Source organism: Lampris incognitus, chromosome 18 (assembly GCF_029633865.1).
Source record: "Lampris incognitus isolate fLamInc1 chromosome 18, fLamInc1.hap2, whole genome shotgun sequence".
Taxonomy (NCBI): domain Eukaryota; kingdom Metazoa; phylum Chordata; class Actinopteri; order Lampriformes; family Lampridae; genus Lampris; species Lampris incognitus.
Window position 1 is genome coordinate 34,230,332 of NC_079228.1, and position 19,200 is coordinate 34,249,531.

A 19,200-nucleotide genomic window follows, 5' to 3' on the forward strand; every position below is an offset into this window, starting at 1 on the left:
CACCGGTCCGTTTATGAAGATATAACCTTGTTATGAATGATAGATGGCCTTAGCTTTTAACCAAACTGGCTAGCTCACGAACCAGTCTCAGTGGGCGACCAGCCAGCCAATGATACAGCTGAGAGTGGACTGACAGCTTGGCAGCTTTACACAGGTAACATTTCCATTTCCATCACTGTATGAGCGTTATGAAACACGTTTTAAAGGGAACGCAAAATAAACCGATCTAATCAAAGTACAACATTTTTTTTCCAACGTTTCAAACCGTGCTTATAAGTAATCAGAGACATTACTGTCTTTACCAAATCAGAAACGACCTCGGTAAGAGAGGGCTATGCAGGCAGGGGACGACATTGCAGAGCCGAGACAAAACATACTGTAAGCAACAGTGACACGTAGATGTGTGGACAGAGGTGCCCCTAGCAAAAGTGGAACCTTTCTATCATCTAGAAAAGAAAAGAAAAGAAAAGGACTGATGACCGTGGTTTGCAACTGCGACCAGTTGTAAGCCGTGTTGCTGAAACATAAACATCCCATCAACTGGTAATTTCCCCACAGCAACCATTTTTGTTGCTAGGAAGTCAATTACTGGTGATCTTTGGCTGTGGCTGGTAAATCTCTCAATCCCGCCAGCTGCCAACATGTATCTAAATGCTCCATTTAATAATTACCCAAAATATAAGAGTTTTCTTTGACCACGAATAACTGCTTTAAAAGCAGCTGTGTTTAAAGTGCTTTTGTTGGAACCCTAAATAGAGATTTCTTGACACGTGGGCCCGTGCTGTGAAGCAGCATGCCAGTTTTGAGAGCCAAAAAACTTGGGGGGTGTTCCACAAAATGTATTGTAAACATGTCTGATGAGAATATTTTCGAGTTAAACTGGTGTTACAACTCTGAGTGTATAACAGACTCTTATCAAACAGGCGATCTAGCAAGGAATTTAACCAGACTATTTCGTCTTATAGCTGGCAAATCATATTAGGCTAAGCCGGACTTTATGAAGAAAAACTAAAGTTACCTTCCGAGATGTTGCACAATCGAGTGGGAGTCTGCCATTTGATGTGAGGCCCTAAAGTGCTGTATCAAATATGTTAAGTATATATTATTATCTAATGTCTACGCTCTCTCATTTCTAGACACATGGCTCTGCTACTCAGCTAGCCACAGGAGACAACACAACCCGACACTACACTAACAAAATGTTCCAGAAAACATCATTCACCACGCTGATTGTGGGGGTGTTTGTGGTGTATGTGCTCCACACCTGCTGGGTGATGTATGGGATAGTGTACACCAAACCCTGTGATAGCCCCAAAGGAGACAACTGTATTACACCATTCTTGGCAGGGAAACCTAAACTACAGGTCTGTACTGTGGATGGGTTGACTTTGTGAGTGGATGTGTGTATGTGAGGATAAATGAGTGTTTGTCTGCCTGGATGCCTGCCTGTAATTCCTTAGCTTTGCTTTCATCCAAATCTGTGTTGAATTTTAAAATGATGTTAAGCCCTAGATGACTTTTTTTTTTTGAGCTGTGAACCCATTTGTATGCCTTCTATATGGTGAGAAGTATCCATAAAGTCAACATTTCTGAAGCAATATCATGTTTTTTTTAGGCAGAAAATCCTTTTTCATGTCCTGTTTTGATTAAAAATTAACACCTCTGCTTGACTTCTGGCCCAACTCGGTCTGTGGTGTACTATCTAGATTCTTTAGGTACTTTTGTTTTGAGTTCACAGAAATCCGAGTAGAAAACTGTTGTAACTGAGGTATTTATGAACTATGACTATTATGTTTCATATCGGGTAAGATGATGGCAGTGATAACTCACAGCATGGCATATGTGACGGTATATCTTGTGTCACTTTTCCCATAAAACCCCCCCGACTGACTGAAAAGCCAGTGCCCCTGAGAATCCAAGAGTATCGGCATAGTATCTAGTAACATGAAGTAGGCAAGGGAGTAAAGGGATTTAGGGACCAAGTAACATTGTGCGAAATTCCAACATGTAAAATGAAAGGAAACATGTAGACTACAGGATCGCCTTAGTATTCAGACACTAACTATAGCCGTTTTGTTAACTGTTTCACTACCTAGAAAGAACCAAGAGTTGTTTTGTAACTGTGTAATGTTGAGCTCATTGAATCCTCATTACTGATACACAGAAATGCAAAGCCCCCGAGAAAGATAAAACCTAACAATAACAGTATGGTAAAGTGGCCTTGGCTGGAGGCAATCGGAGGCCATTGCACATTTAAGAAATTTGAATACACGTGAAAAATGACAACTGAATGTAATATTTCTCTGTCTGGCTTTCTATTTGTCTCTGAGTATGCAGAGCGCAGTTTATGTGACAATTATTATAAACAATATCTTTTTTTCTTCCAGTTGAGTATCTACAGTTCACTGCGTCCCAATGCAGATGGAGGACATACTCTGATCCACAAAGAGGAGAACTTTGATATCAACAACAAATTTGAGAGGTAGGTGGGACCAAAATAATGGCATTTCCCCCTGTGTTTCAATATCTGTATGCAGGTATGTATGAAATAAGCCTCGGTCCTCACATGGCGGGAATGTAATTACTCATTTTGGATCTTGCTGAAAAACATGGCAAGGATTCCTGCCTTGATTTGATGAAAAGCAGTGTAGTGTAGCCGTGTGTTTAGCATTTTTTTGTAACACTGCTAATTGTTTAACAGGAAATCTAGGAAAACACTTTCCATGGAAGTCAGGATATCAACTTTATCAAGCCTATTTTTATGACATTTGTCACTAGATTGCTCCATCAGTCTGTGTGCTTTTTCAAAAACAGAGAAAAACGAAATAAAATTTAGAAATAACTTTGCTAGAACAATAGCAATAAAGTTCAATCTGTGCAAAAAAAAAAAAGAACAAATGCAGATATTTGGGGGGAAATTATGAGCACGTTAATGTGTGAGAGCTCAAGTCTTATCACTACACTAGTGGCTACAATGAGCCTGTTTTGCACTGCACATCTTTTCAAAATGAGGTTGCCGGCTTGTTACTGCCATTCTCAAGTCATGCTCAATGTTGAGCTTGGATCTGTACTTTGTTTTTAAGTGAGGCAACAGCAGAAAGGCCCATCTCACAGAGATAGGATGTGGCAAAGGGAAGCAGAATGCCCACAGCCCTCTGTCCTATGAGTGGATGCCCCCTCTCCACACCAAGCCAGAATTCACTCAGTGTCTGAGGTGTAAAGTTCAGCCGCAGGGTGGAGTCAGCTGTCATCTTGATGACCTGGTCCTCTTCAGCAGAGCTGAAATCAGCAGGAGCTGCTGCATTGAATGGATCTGTCACCCAGTCATACTGAGCACTGTTTGGGAAGTATTTTTGAAAGAATCCTCTCAGGGAAGAGATGTGCTCCTTAAGACATGAAATCACTGTGGTTGCTCCGGAATCTGGTTTCAACAAATTCACTCAAGATTCTCAAAGAAATCAGTATTTCCTTGATCAAGGCGCCTGCCCCACATCTCAAGCTTTCGAGTGAATGCACGGATCTTGTTTGCCAGTTGAGGAAGGTGCTTTTCTCTGCCTTGAAGCTGAAGATTTAATTCATTCAGCTTTCCAAATATATCGCTGAGCTACGCCAGTTTCATCAGAAATTGTTCATCACTAAACTTGCTTGCAACTTCATGCATACGCTCCTCCTCCAGAAACACCCGAATTTCCTCTCTGAACTCAAAGACTCACAACAACACTTTACCTCGCGAGAGCCACCTAGCCTTGCTGTGAAACCACACAGCTGAATGTTCAGCTCCCATCTCTCCCATCTCCTCACAAAGTGCAGAGAACAGCCACACTCTCAGGGGTCTTGTTTTGATGAAACTGACCACGCTAACAACATTGGGGAAAACCTCATTTAGGTCAGGGCTAATCTGTCTTGATGCTAGTGCTTCTCTGTGTATGACACAGTGCGTCCATTGCATATTTGGCGAGACCCTGATTAGTGGCTACAATCCCTTAATTTCCCCTGCCATGGTCTGTGCACCATCCATGCAAACGCCCGCACAGTTCTCCCATTTCAGCCCATGTTCTGTCAGGTAACAGTCAAGCAGCCTAGAGAGCTCATCAGCTGTCGCTCCACTTGGGATGTACTTGCAAAACAGGAAATCCTCACACAGTGACTCTGATGTGACAAAGTGAACATAAGCAATAAATATGCAGTCTTATTGCTGTCAGTAGCCTCATCCACTTGTAAGGTGGAACATTTGTCTTTCAGTTTTTCAATGAGTTGTTCTTCAAGGTCATTTGAAATGTCGCATATACTTCTTGCAACTGTATCATTGGACAGAAGGACAGCCTTCAATTTTGCAGTGCTTGTCTCATTAAACATAGTTGACATCATATCTAAAGCTGTGGGAAGTGTGAGCTCCTCTGTTACTTTGTATGGTTTCTTGCACTGGACAATTCTCTATGGGACTTTGTATGATGCCAGTAGTGCTTTGTTGTTCACAGATGCAGCTTTTACAAAGCAATGTCCCTGCTGACAGTATGCACCAAGTTTTCTCTGAAAGAACTCGAGTGGCTTATTGACGTGACTGGGGTTTAATGTCTCTTAAGTGTCCTCTTAATTTGTTTGGTCTCATACTACCAGCTGTCAGAGTTTTCAGACATAAAATACCTACTGGTCTCTCCTCATCTCCCACCATATTCACTGTGAACCCAAGAGCAAGATCGGCTCAGTCATATTTTCTTAACTTGGTTTTTGGTTGATTATCGTCAGCTAAGCACTTTGTCTTGTTTGTCTTGGAAGCATCGCCTGTCTTCCTTTTCGTCCCTGTCAAATGTCTCTCCATTCTGTGAACCTACAGACTCTCTGTCTCATGAAAAGATGTTTTGTTGATTGTTCCGCCACGAAAAAGATTAGTGCGAAACTACGTCAAAACCGTAGTTTCGCACCCCCCCCCCGTCATGCCTCTGTGCCCGACGGGGGGGGGGGGCACACGCTGGTTTAGAGCAAAACACCAGTCCAATGGAAATGAGCTCTAATACAGCACTTTTGATTGAGTTCAAAACATGTTGATGTTGAAACGCGCTCTTTCTCAGTCTTGCCTCTTTCTCCTCACTTATCTCCTTCCCTCTCCCCCTTTCCCCCCAGGATCATCAACGTATCCCTCCCTAAGAAGACTCGTAACAATGGGACTTTGTATGCAATTATATTTGTCCATCAAGCTGGCGTCACTCCATCACAGGACCCAAGACAGGTTCACATGGTCGCTCAGCTCACCACCTACATGGTCCCTAAACTGCCTGAAATCTCTCTGATAGCTGGAGAAGATGAAACACAGGTAATCATTTATATTCACGGTTCATGTGGCAAATAGACTAATAACAGGGTTCTACAACAACCATTTCTGTCAGTTTTGAGAGTATAGGCTAAAAGACAGAGGGTATAGATATATTTAGCAGTGTGCAGGATACGCTACATCTTTACTCTTGTGTTTAAAGTATACAAACCAATTTTGGATTGTCAGGGTACTTGGTTTCTATCCATCTTTGCATTTTTCTGATAGAGTCTATGTTCAGTTTGTTCTTTTTTTAATGTATCTTTGTGTACTCCTCTTTTTACTATTTCTAATTTGTCTCAGCTTTTACTTGTTCTATAATTGCTTTTACTAATGTTTTATGTAAAGCACTTTGTAACAGTTTTGAAACGTGTTATATAAATAAAGTTGTCATTACATGACAAAATTAAGTTATTTTCGTTTTTGTATCTATTATATTACCATTAGTTATATATTATGTTGTATGTTTATGGGTTAATACACTAGCTTGTTATGTTAGTTTGTCTTCTGTGTGAAGTCTCCCTGTGATGTGTCGCGCAAGGATTGTTATATCCTGTGTATTGGTAAATATATGATTTTCCTAATTTAAATATCTGATTTGTGCTTGTCTATGTGGGTCATTACAGGAGGAGGAGGAAGAACCCCAGCAGAAGAAACAGGGTAATGGCAACCCTGCAGCAGGGGGAGGAGCTGGGGGCGGGGCCTATTCTGTGTTGGACCATCCGGTCTCCCATTGGCGATCCCGCCTGACACTCAACATTGTCAGTGACCTTTTCTTCTTTGATAGAGAACACCTGCCTGTGGATATGCAAAGATACCTCAGAGTGTAAGATATGACCTACGCACACACACACACACAACTTTACTGTGTGAGACGTGCATGCAAATTTACGTAATACCTCTTCATATGTTACAAAGGCTTACTGTGGCTTACGAACAAACACACACATAGAGGGCGATCTTGGAGAGTTAAGCTCTCAGTACCAGTCGGTAACAGTATAATTGGCTTGATTTGAATAGTTTTTCATAAAACCAACCTCAGGGTGGATTTGAATTGTTCAAGACTGAGATGGCTTGGACAGGTGTGGAGGAGAGATGCTGGGTATATTGGGAGAAAGATGCTGAATATGGAGCTGCCAGGGAAGAGGAAAAGAGGAAGGCCAAAGAAGAAGTTTATGGATGTGGTGAGGGAGGATATGCAGGTGGCTGGTGTGACAGAGGAAGATGCAGAGGACAGGAAGAGATAGAGATGGATGATCCGCTGTGGCGACCCCTAACGGGAGCAGCCAAAAGTAGTAGTAAATTGTTGTTCTTCACAGTGGAAGTTAATTGACACAACAATAACAACAACGAACAATAAAACATCTTACACAGAATAATAACCAAAGCTAGACCCTCCTCCATCTATTTATAGCAGAGGCTTCTGCATATAAGTGCATATGTAACGTACAGGCCTTAATAAAGATAGTATTATTATAGTATTTATATGTCAATGCCAAAATCGTGTGTGTGTTCGTGTGTTCCAGGTTCCATAATGGTAAGAAGATCGTGTATCTACCTCTGCTCTTTGTTGATGAGCTCAGCAACAGAGTCAAGGACCTAGTGGTATGTTATTTCCTCTGATAAATACGTTGGGAAATATTAATAAACACCTTCATGTTGAAATTTATCACAAATATTTGGTGGGTCAGTTACTGATAAAGCACCCCAAGTCAAGAGCCTGGTAGCACATTACCACTTTAACTTTTACACAGTATTTAGGGTGAAGTGTTAAAACTGTTTAGATGAGATTTTGTGACTGAAATATTCACAGTGAGCTTAATGAGGAAAGAGAAATAGTGAAGTTTGAAAAAACTCATGCTGCTGTTTAGTAGCTTTCGTGGACTCTAACCGTGAATTGCACATTGCTGTGTAATAATTTACAGCTGAGATGAGTCACAGCTCGATCTTTAGACAAACAGTGAAAGGCCTAGGGAAGTCGGTAATGTTAATCGGCTTATTGACATGAAAAATGACAATTCAGAGTGATGTTTGTCTATTTTTTCCACTTCGGCGCCCTGAAATTTTAGCTGATTTGATATGGTTAAAAGTGTTCATAAACTGAAAATCTGAACCTCATTGTCACATTGTGTCATTTCACCTCCAAAAATATGAAAGACGCGGAAGGAAAACATCAGCGTATTACTGCCCCAATAATTAAGTTACTTTGGGTATTAATTGAATAGTGGATAGCAACTTGACGAGTTAGATAATTAGTTAAACTCATCTCTGTTTCTGTGTGTGGTTGTAGGAGATTAACAGCACCACCAAGGAACTCCTTCTGACTATTTCCTATGACCCCATCTCTCTGGGGAGGCTGCGATTCTGGATGCACATGCAAGATGCTGTGTATTCACTACGGCAGTTTGGTATGATATGCATATACGTACTCACACACACACACACACACACACACACACACACACACACACACACACACACACATGGTACACATAAACAGAGATATACAGCAAGAGAGTGGATGCACAAAATCATACACAAGCACACAGCTATACAAACCCACAGACTAGAAGACACGTATAACACATAGCTGAAAAGCTTGCATGCCCTGCAGCAGGTGATCTGAGAGACATCTATCTTACACTATCAGATGTCTGTGTACATTGCTTGACAGAAAGCGCGTAATTGCCACCGGGGACCGGTGGACATGCCCCCCCCCCCAATGTACAAAAGAAAGAAATTTAACCGCCCCCCCCAAAAAAATTGTTATCTGTCGATACAGGTTCAAGCTCATGAAACTGCACTATGTCAGTTAATTTGTGTTTATTTGTACTCGGTTGGGTGGAGGCAGCATCAAGTCTTAACGCACGCCGGGTTCAGACAGGAGGCGGAAGCGCCGCAAAGCGCTGGCCCGCTTCCTTTCGGCGCTCATGTCAACCAATTGGGCTGTTCAGACAGAACGCGGTGGTCGGCTCACGATCTGCAGCGGTAGTTTCAGTGTCCGGTAAGGTCACCTAGTGGTGTACCACAAAAGAAGATACTCTGCGTGCGTATATGTGCGCACACCTTGTGGTAAAAAGAGACAACAGAGGCAGACAGAACGCGGACTGATAAGATGTGGCTTCGAGGTGAGCACCAAGATGTTGTATTACTCAGACAACACTCGCATAACAATATTGTTGGCAGCTGGTTGTGTGTTGCATTGAAGATCATTCGGAGTTTATTAGGGGCGAGACACAAAAGTTTGTAGAACTTGGCTAGCAGCTGATCTCCATATCGCTAGCTGTTGCCCTGAGGACTCTGTCTCTGGGTTACCTGCTTCACTAAAACTAACACTGGTGGCGTCCGGGTAGCGTAGCTGTCTATTTCGTTGCCCTACCAACATGGGGATCGCCAGTTCGAATCCCCGTGTTACCGCTGGCTTGGTCGGGCATCCCTACAGACACAATTGGCCGTGTCTGCAGAGGGGAAGCCGGATTGTGGGTATGTGTCCTGGTCGCTGCACTAGCGCCTCCTCTGGTCGGTTGGCACGCCTGTTTGGGGGGGGAGGGGGAACTGGGGGGGGGAATAGCCTGATCCTCCCACGTGCTACGTCCCCCTGGCGAACTCCTCACTGTCAGGTGAAAAGAAGCGGCTGGCGACTCCACCTGTATCAGAGGAGCCATGTGGTAGTCTGCAGCCCTCCCCAAATCGGCAGAGGGGGTTGAGCAGCGACGGGGACGGCTCGGAAGAGTGGGGTAATTGGCCAAGTACAACTGGGGAGAAAAGGGGGGGGGGTTTAAAAGGCGGCTGTTTTGTCATTGGTTCCGTGAACAGCTGATGACGTGATAGAAAACTGTTCGCGCTGATTCATTTTGAAAGAGCAACGGCTAATGGGGAAACTCCATCACTCACTGACGTTTAGGGCTGGCCCCGCTGTAGCAGTCCAGCCATCTATTCGGAGAATGTGCTGCATATAAAAAGCATATCAATATATCTATTGGTCCTTATCACTTGTCATTAGTGTAAACTCAGGACTTTTGTCAGGATCTTGTAGGACTGATGACTCTATTTTATCAGTGATCTGATTGGTCAGTGGTCAGCCTATTGTTAGGTTCTGATATGACACTGAAGTTAACCTGCTCCAGAGCACACCATGCAGCATATGTTGCCATGGTGATCCATCCATACATTATCTAAACCGCTTATCCAGCTCTCAGGGCCGCGGGGATGCTGCAGCCTATCCCAGCAGTCATTGGGTGGCAAGCGGGGAGACACCCTGGACAAGCCGCCAGGCCATCACAGGGCACACACACAGACACAAACACACATTCACACCTAGGGACAATTCAACCTAGGGACCATGGTGATCTATCCGGGATAAAAGTGAGCCAGCTTCATCACACACACACACACGCACGCTCAACTCAACAGACACACACACTTACTCACTCAACTCAACTCAACACACACTCACTCACTCACTCAACACACATGCAACACAACTCACTCACTCGCTCAACCAACTCAACTAATCCCCCCCCCCCAAAAAAAAAGTCCGAGTGAGGATTTCGCCCTTGCTTGACAGGTGTATCTTGTCTGTGTGTTGACGTGCATTCTGAGATGGTGTGGGTGGGTCTGTGTATCTCTAATGCGTACCTGTAAACATTTAAGGATTCACGGAGAAGGATGCCGATGAGATTAAAGGGATCTTTGTGGATACTAACCTGTACTTCCTGGCTCTCACCTTCTTCGTCGCTGCCTTCCATGTAAGTCTTGTTGGGTCTTACCTTGGGTGGTTTCTCCTTGACTACGCCAGAGTAGAATAAAATGGATCAGTCTTTATCAATATTAACCTGTTGTAGGTTGATGTTGCAGATTTCTGTGTGTTTACTGTACTTCGTAGTTAAAGCTATTCTGATTCTGCAGGGTAAATGCTATGAACACCAAGACAATGAAAAGGGAAAAAAATATACTGTTTGTGAGATATGATGCAATCATTTGTTTCTGTATCTGGCTCTCACTTTCTCTCTTCATTTTTTCTTTTTCTAGCTCCTCTTTGACTTCCTGGCATTTAAAAATGATATCAGCTTCTGGAAGCAGAAGAAAAGCATGGTGGGAATGTCAAGTAAAGCAGGTGGGTCATTCAGTTGCAACTCACAACTCAGCCAATGAGAGCATGGCGTTTTAAATGACTTGTGTGTCTGTGTCTGTTCTTATTTTCCAGTGCTGTGGCGTTGTTTCAGCACCTTAGTGATTTTCCTCTACTTGTTTGATGAGCAGACCAGCCTGCTGGTGCTAATACCTGCTGGAATTGGTTCTATCATTGAGGTACACAGATATACAAACACACTTACACATTATGGACACACATACATACCTACATGTATACATACAGACATGCATACGCCATCTAGACGGGAATCTCGATGACGTGGCAAATGGCGCCCTGCACAACATTATACTCCCAAATCACAGAGTTAAACTTTAAATATGTAGGGTATATATTTGAACATGTGCTTAAGAAATTTAAGTGAGGCATGGGAGGTGTGGATGAAATGCCAACATAAACCTTTCTTTTGAATCCACTCATGTTTGTAAGTAGCAGTAAATTCAGGGGAAAAAAGGGTTTGAGGGCTTCCTGTGAATGACCACGGCATCCTATAACTGAAGATCACAGAAAAGTCAAGTCGATGGTTATTAACAGGACTTATTCTTTTCTGCTTACACGTCTCCTGTGTTTCCTAAAATGCAAGAAATGTACAAGTCTACTCATCTGAATATAGTTACACTTTCCATTTTGCAATTTACTGATCTAGGCGGCATGGTGGCGCAGTGGTTAGCACGGTCCTTCACAGCAAGAAGGTCCTGGGTTTGAACCCCGGGGTTGTCCATCCTTGGGGGGTCATCCCAGGGCGTCCTCTGTGTGGAGTTTGCATGTTCTCCCCGTGTCTGCGTGGGTTTCCTCCGGGGGCGCCGGTTTCCTCCCACAGTCCAAAGACATGTAGGTCAGGTGAATTGGCTGTACTAAATTGTCCCTAGGTCTGAATGTATGTGTGTGTGTGTGCGTGTGTGTGTGTCTCAACCCTGTGATGGACTGGCGGCCTGTCCAGGGTGTCTCCCTGCCTGCCATCCAATGACTGCTGGAATAGGCTCCAGCATCCCCGCGACCCCAGTTGGGATAAGCAGCTTGGATAATGGATGGACGGATGGATGAATTTACTGATCTATAATTTGCTAGGCATCCCCATATAACGCTCCTCATCCCTGCGTGGCTGCCCGTGTTGTCTACAGAAGAACATCCCTACAACAGATGTATGAATTTTATTGAACTAAACTCTATCATATGATGAAGATGCCATTTGCTTCCATCAGTACCGAGTCCCTCAGAGGATCAAGGACATCAAGGAACATAAGAGAGAGGGATGCTTAGAATATTAAATAAGCTTTCAATTTAATGTTTGATAAAATGTTGAGGGAAAAGGTCAACAGATAAACTGTCTGAATTGACCCCATTTACACAGTTTTATCCGGTGACAATATTGAGGAGTTATTATTCTAGGAAGATTGTTGAATAAACTGATGAATTTCTCATAACAGGCATATTGGTCATGGCTTTCGAGGCAAACAAGGGTCCACACAGACTCGATGCATTTTTTTTGGGGGGGGGGGGGGTTCCCCCCTTTTTCTCCCCAATTGTACCTGTCCAATTACCCCACTCTTCCGAGCCGTCCCGGTCGCTGCTCCACCCCCTCTGCCGATCCGGGGAGTGCTGCAGACTACCACATGCCTCCTCCGATATATGTGGAGTCGCCAGCCGCTTCTTTTCACCTGACAGTGAGGAGTTTCACCAGGCGGACGTTGCCCGTGGGAGGATCACGCTATTCCCCCCAGTTCCCCCTCCCCCCCAAACAGGCACCCCGACCAACCAGAGGGGGCGGTCGTGCAGCGACCAGGACACGTACCCACATGCAGCTTCCCTCCCGCAGATCCAGCTAATTGTGCCTGTAGGGACGCCCGACCAAGCTGGAGGTAATACGGGGATTCGAACCGGCAATCCCCATGTTGGTAGGCAACAGAATAGACTGCCACGCCACCTGGATGCCAGACTCAATGCGTTTTGAAAACTTGGCCACACTTGCCCCTGAATTGATGGTGTTGATTCTGCATAAGCAGCAAACAATACCATCCTCCTCAATCCTGTCCCGGTTTACGATGGGGAAAGGTGATTATCTTTTGTGGTGGCGAGCTCCATTTTCGAAGCGCGGGGGGGGGGGGTGTGTGTGACATTTTTCACTTAACCGTTGCCTGTTCTGAGGTAAACGCAACCGTTAACTTTGGCAGCTGAGCTCCCAGCAGCTGCAGCAGCCAGTCACAGTGAGACACGAAAGCCAGAGAGTTGAACGCCGGCGCAGAAACCAAAACTGAAGTTAGCACTGACAGGAAACAGAAGAGGAAAAGACCACAGACTCCACAAATGAATCAGACTGTGAATAATTTGCAGAGATAGGTGACAAATGCGGCCGTTAAACAAGGACATGATTCGTGGATTTTTGAATAATTAATCAAATGATATCGTACTTAATTATTTTTTGAGAGCAACTGGAAGTTCTGATAAAGTCACATGATAGCATTTGTGATGTGTTTTTATAGTGGATGAATTTTCTAAGTGGGTACGCACCACGTACATACTGTCCACGTACAAGTTGTGTTAAATGACATTAAGACGGTGTCTCAGCGGTTTATCTTACTGTCATTAAAGATCTGCGGGATTCTTTGTCTTGGTATTGGTTGAATGTGGCAGGTGTGGAAGGTGAAGAAGGCCTTCAAGATCCAGGTTTTCTGGAAAGGAGCAAAACCGACATTCCTGGTAAGTCCACTGTCACTGTGTATGTGTGCGTGCGTGTGTGTGTGTCTGCGTGCGCACATGGGCACACGTGTTAGTCGGCTTAAAGAGTTGCCTGTAGTTCTTGACCTTTTTGAAAGTGTTGTTATCTTCAGGTCATACATCATTTATCACAGAGAGGTGAACCAGTTCACCTGGACACAACATTTACTGACAGATACGTTTCACCACTCATCTAAGTGACCTCTTCAGTCTCACCTGACTGCAGGATGTCTGTGAATGTTCTCATTCATCCAGGTCATGGTTATCCAACGGAGTTGAATCAAATGCAACTGGACTTGAGGCCCTTATAAACAATACAATGGTATAAGGGTGGGGGTACCTGCAGTGATTTGAGACTGAAGAAGTCACTTAAGTCCCTTTTCCACTACATGGTACCGGCTTGACTCGACTCGACACGCTTCTGTGTCGTTTTCCATTACTTTAACGGTACCCCCTCAGTGTAGCTGGATTTTCGGCTCTCCGTTTTTTTTTTTTTTTCAATTTCAAAATGTACTTTTAAGATGACATCGCTTCGGTATTTAAAAATGCCGGTTGATGTCCCATGCACACATTGATGACGCAAAATGACGTAGTGATGTGTTTCTCTGACCAATCGGTGGTCTTGCATTGATTTTGGTACCCGCTCCAGTTTTGTTTTGGAAACAAAGGTGGTACCAGAAAAGTGGCAACAGTTACCAAAATGCCGGTACTTTCCGGTAATGGAAAATGAAAAAAGGTGTTGAACTGGTACCACGTAGTGGAAAAGGGGCATCTGATGAGTGATGAAACGTTTCTCTCAGTAAACGTGTCCAGATGAACTGAGTCACCTGTCTGATTTCCTCACCTGGAGTATTGAGCATGCATAAAGACACATGTCATTTATGTTTTTTTGTCACCAGTTTGGGAAATTGGATGAATCAGAGAGGAGAACAGAAGAATATGATACTTTGGTATGACACACACACACACACAAACACACACACACACAATAAAGGACATACTGACAAGTACACTCGCTGTACACAAACAAACAGGGACTGACACACTGGTTATTCTGTGATTTTTGAAAAAAAAATTTATTCACCAATTACACCAGGAGACATTGAGATACAATCTTAAAGATTCATATGCTAATAATTGCAGGATTTGTTACTTTCTATTGTTGTATTTAAGATATTGACTAATCCACACATGTCCAAATCATGAACGCTTTTGTAGTTGCTAATTTTCATAGTCACTGTCTGGTGGGACTCTGCTAGGAAAATAACACAGCACATAGTATTTAACATTTTCATCATCATCGTCAAATACTGGTTTCAATCTAGATCAATCAGTCTAGATTTAATAATAATGATCCATTAAATTTTCCTTCCATATTTGTTCACACGAGCACATCCAAACTGAGTGCAGATTTGTCACTGGAGATGTCGCCCCCTTTATTCATGCCTCTCACATAGTTCTGCATTGGGTTCATGTAGTTACATTTACATCTTTGGCACTATCTGCTTGTGTTATTGCTCCACTTGTGTTATTGCTCATCCGTATCCTGTTTCTCTGCTGCTACTGTAACAACTTTATTTCCCAATTTCAATTCCTCTATCTCTCTCTATGTAGGCGATGAAGTATCTGTCCTATCTACTGTACCCACTGTGTATCGGAGGGGCTGTGTATGCACTAATATTCCTACGATATAAGAGGTGAGTGTGAAAGCTAGAATTAAACTACTACAAATACTGGAGAATTGATCTGGTATTGTGCGTGTGTGTTTTTTTTTTTTTTGCATGTGTATACTGTGTATACTCAAAGGCAGTTGGTCCTGATGACATACCTGTGGAGGCATGGAGATGTTTAGGAGAGATGGCAGTGGAGTTTTTAACTAGATTGTTTAACACAATCTTGGAAAGTGAGAGGATGCCTGAGGAGTGGAGAAGAAGCATACCAGTACCGATTTTCAAGAATAAGGGTGATGTGCAGAACTGTAGCAACTACAGAGGTATAAAGCTGATCAGCCACAGCATGAAGATATGGGAAAGAGTAATAGCAGCTAGGTTAAGAGGAGAGGTGACGATTAGCGAGCAGTAGTATGGTTTCATGCCATGAAAGAGCACCACAGATGTGATGTTTGCTTTGAGAATGTTGATCGATAAGTATAGAGAAGGCCAGAAGGAGTTACACTGTGTCTTTGTGGATTTAGAGAAAGCATATGACAGGGTGCCGAGAGAGGAGGTGTGGTATTGTATGAGGAAGTCGGGAGTTGCAGAATATGTATGAGGGAAGTGTGACAGTGGTGAGGTGTGCGGTTGGAATGACGGATGGGTTCAAGGTGGAGGTGGGATTACATCAAGGATCGGCTCTGAGCCCTTTCTTGTTTGCAATGGTGATGGAGGTGACGAAGGCATATGAGTTTAAATACTTGGGATCAACTGTCCAAAGTAACTGGGAGTGCAGGAGAGAGGTGAAGAAGAGAGTGCAGGCAGGGTGGAGTGGGCAGAGAAGAGTGTCAGGAGTGATTTGCAACAGAAGGGTACCAGCAACAGTTAAAGGGAAGGTTTACAAGATGGTTGTGAGACCAGCTATGTTGTATGGTTTGGAGACAGTGGCACTGATGAAAAGACAGGAGGGAGAGCTGGAGTTGGCGGAGTTGAAGATGCTAAGATTTTCACTGTGAGTGACGAAGAAAGACAGGATTAGGAATGATTATATTAGAAGGACAGGTCAAGTTGGACGGTTTGGAGACAAAGCAAGTGAGGCAAGATTGAGATGGCTTGGACATGTGTGGAGGAGAGATGCTGGTTATATTAGGAGAAGGATGCTGAATATGGAGCTGCCAGGGAAGAGGAAAAGAGGAAGGCCAAAGAGGAGGTTTATGGATGTGGTGAGGGAAACATGCAGATGGCTGGTGTGACAGAAGAAGATGCAGAAGACAGGAATAGGTGGAAACGGATGATCCGCTGTGGCGACCCCTAACGGGAGCAGCCAAAAGTAGTAGTAGTAGATACTGTGTATACTCAAAGCACAGCAAGAGACTGACTGGCACCTCCTTTGGATAATTGCGTAGCTACTAGTGATGCGTGGGTCAGGGTTTTTTAATACCCACACCCACCCGACCTGTTATGAGAGCCAATTTGCCCCGCCTGACCTGCTTAAATATTCGTTAATTAATAACCCGAACCCGACCTGCCAACCTCTGAATTTAGCCTAGGTTACAGCAAAGTGAACAGTGTTGCACTATTTCATTTTTGGGCTGTTTCCATCCATCCATCATCCAAACCGCTTATCCAACTCAGGGTCGTGGGATGCTGGAGGCTATCCCAGCAGTCAATGGGCGTCAGGTGGGGAGACACCCTGGACAGGCTGCCAGTCCATCACAGGGCTGACATACACACACATTCACACCTAGGGGCAATTTAGTACGGCTGATTCACCTGACCTACATGTCTTTGGACTGTCAAACTCCACACAGAGGACGCCCTGGGATGACCCCCAAGGTTGGACTACCCCGGGGCTTGAACCCAGCACCTTTTTGCAGTGAGATGACCTTGCTACCCACTGTGCCACCCTTTTTAGGTTGTTTGCTCAGCATAATACTCTGAGACATAACCGATCTTGTCCTAATAGCATCTGGCTCTGGTCTACTAAATAAACAGACTAATTGTTCCAAACGGTGTTCTTTATTGTTGAATAGCAACAAGACCAGTAAGACTTCTTTAAAAACATGAACTCTGGGGCATCCGGGTAGCATAGCGGTCAATTCCGTTGCCTACCAACACGGGGATCGCTGGTTCGAATGCCCATGTTACCTCTGGCTTGGACCGGCGTCCCTACAGTCACAACTGACCGTGTCTGCGGGTGGGAAGCCGGATGTGGGTATGTGTCCTGGTCGCTGCACTAGCACCTCCTGTGGTCAGTCAGGGCACCTGTTCAGGGGGGAGGGGGAACTGGGGGGTAATAGCGTGATCCTCCCACGCGCTACGTCCCCCTGGTGAAACTCCTCACTGTCAGGTGAAAAGAAGCAGCTGGCGACTCCACATGTATCGGAGGAGGCATGTGGTAGTCTGCAGCCCTTCCCGGATCGGCAGAGGGGGTGGAGCAGCGACCAGGACGGCTTGGAAGAGTGGGGTAATTGGCCAAGTACAACTGGGGAGAAAAATGGGGAGGGATCCAAAAAAGAAAAAAGATTTATAACTTACTCGGAGCATCGCTTTGTCACTTTTTCACCCGCCCACCCAAACCCGTGATACTTTCTGGTACGCTTACCCAGTTGTGGGTCGACCTGCGCATCACTAAGTAGCTACTATATAATGGAAGAAAATAGGCTTAACATTGGAGTGGGGGTTCAATGCTGAAATGAAAGGAGAGGCTGACGTGCGAAAATCAATGTCGGTGTATTCTGGCTTTTAGTCTTAAGATGAAAAAAAAACACTTGGAGACAACTCAGTGGGGAAAAAAGTCAAGCGGATGTCCCATGACATCTCCAAGAGCTTAGCTTAGACCACCTCAGGGCCGTTTTGTGCAAATTGATCATATTCTGTCACCGGTCTACATAAATAATCTGATACTGATGCCATGGGTAATGTATTGAATCTTAAACCAACCCATTTGACAGTTGTATCTCTGCTACTCTCTCTTTCCCAGTTGGTATTCCTGGTTGATCAACAGTTTGGTCAATGGTAAGTTATTGATTACTGTTCTGAACACTATAGATGACAATATCAGATTCAACCCTAACTCTAATGCACGCATACAGGAGATTAAATCTCCCAAAATGAGGTTTATACATTTGGTGATATTGGTTTTGGGAAGGGTCATGTTAGTAGACGTCATAGTACTGAAGTTAATATGAATAAAAAATATTTTCATTTTGACTGTTCCCAGGTGTTTACGCCTTTGGTTTCCTCTTCATGCTCCCTCAACTCTTTGTCAATTATAAGGTCAGTTCAGTCGCAGTTAAATCATCCCACTGATTATTTTTTCCCTCCTCAAAAAAAAAAAATCTTAAAGATTTAAGCGCACCCCTATTTTTTCTGTATTTCTTGTGATATTCTGGCCATTGTGTGTTGCCGTCTCACTTTGTTCCATCCTCCGTTTAACAGCTGAAATCTGTGGCCCATCTGCCCTGGAAGGCCTTCATGTATAAGGTGAGAACACGCATGTAAAAGTCAATATTGACAGGTTTCACTCATTTTATACGGGTTTAACTGATTTATTCATGGGTGTGCAGGTGATCAGTTCATTCACTGGTGCGTTTTGTATTGATTGGTTGATTTTCTATAAAAATGTTTGGTATTCAGCTGTGTATAGATTGTTTTATCGTCGTCTCAGATGATCATTGTGTTTCATGCTGATGTTTTTAAATCTCCTCTTAAGATTCAATATTTTGTTTGTTTGCCAGGCGTTCAATACCTTCATCGATGATGTCTTTGCCTTCATCATCACAATGCCAACCTCCCACAGACTGGCCTGTTTCAGAGATGATGTGGTCTTCCTCATTTACCTCTACCAGAGATGGTAAAAAGACACACAAACACACACACACACACACACAGACTATACCAGACATTGCTTTTGGGTGTGTTAACCCCTCGTCGTCTCTCCCTCTCTCTCAGGCTCTATCCAGTAGACAAGACAAGAGTCAATGAATATGGAGTGTCGTATGATGAGCAGCCCAAAGGAAAGTCTCACAAGGATTAAACAGCGGAGATGGACTTTTGACAGTCTGGTCCAGTTTTGGACGGCTTGGTCTGGTAAAAATTAGTCCAGTGTACTCTGGTAGACTATCTGGTGGTCTGGCCTGAGAATGCAGACCTTTTGGCAAACAGGCAAAAAAAAAAAAAGGAGGAAAAAAGGGTGTTCTTGGTTTCTAGTTGGAGTGATGGACCAGGTATGTGAAGATGGTTTTCCTGACAAGCCATTTTCTTCACCCCACAGTTAAAAAGCCAACATTGATTCTTGACCTTTTTGAAGCTGTGTGCGTGCGTGCGTGTGTGTGCGTGAGTGCGTGTGTGTCGTAAGGATTTACATGAGA

General features: G+C 44.0%; 1 protein-coding gene across 1 annotated transcript; it reads left to right on the top strand.

Moving 5' to 3' along the window:
* On the top strand, positions 1–18,907 carry clptm1l (CLPTM1 like). Its single transcript, XM_056298798.1, has 18 exons — positions 1–154; positions 1,137–1,364; positions 2,388–2,482; positions 5,122–5,311; positions 5,935–6,134; positions 6,835–6,913; positions 7,599–7,716; positions 9,962–10,056; positions 10,340–10,424; positions 10,515–10,618; positions 13,092–13,157; positions 14,075–14,125; positions 14,790–14,872; positions 17,811–17,845; positions 18,051–18,106; positions 18,269–18,313; positions 18,568–18,683; positions 18,782–18,907. The coding sequence occupies exons 2-18, from the start codon at positions 1,200–1,202 to the stop codon at positions 18,864–18,866; spliced, it is 1,668 nt and encodes a 555-aa protein (XP_056154773.1). The 5' UTR covers positions 1–154; positions 1,137–1,199; the 3' UTR covers positions 18,867–18,907.
* Positions 18,908–19,200: the final 293 nt, after the last annotated feature.

Coding starts and splice junctions, on each gene's coding strand:
- clptm1l (XM_056298798.1), top strand. CDS start 1,200: ATGTTCCAGAAAACATCATTCACCACGCTGATTGTGGGGGTGTTTGTG. Junction 2,483..5,121: donor ATCAACAACAAATTTGAGAG/GTAGGTGGGACC, acceptor CTTTCCCCCCAG/GATCATCAACGTATCCCTCC. Junction 10,619..13,091: donor GAATTGGTTCTATCATTGAG/GTACACAGATAT, acceptor TGAATGTGGCAG/GTGTGGAAGGTGAAGAAGGC.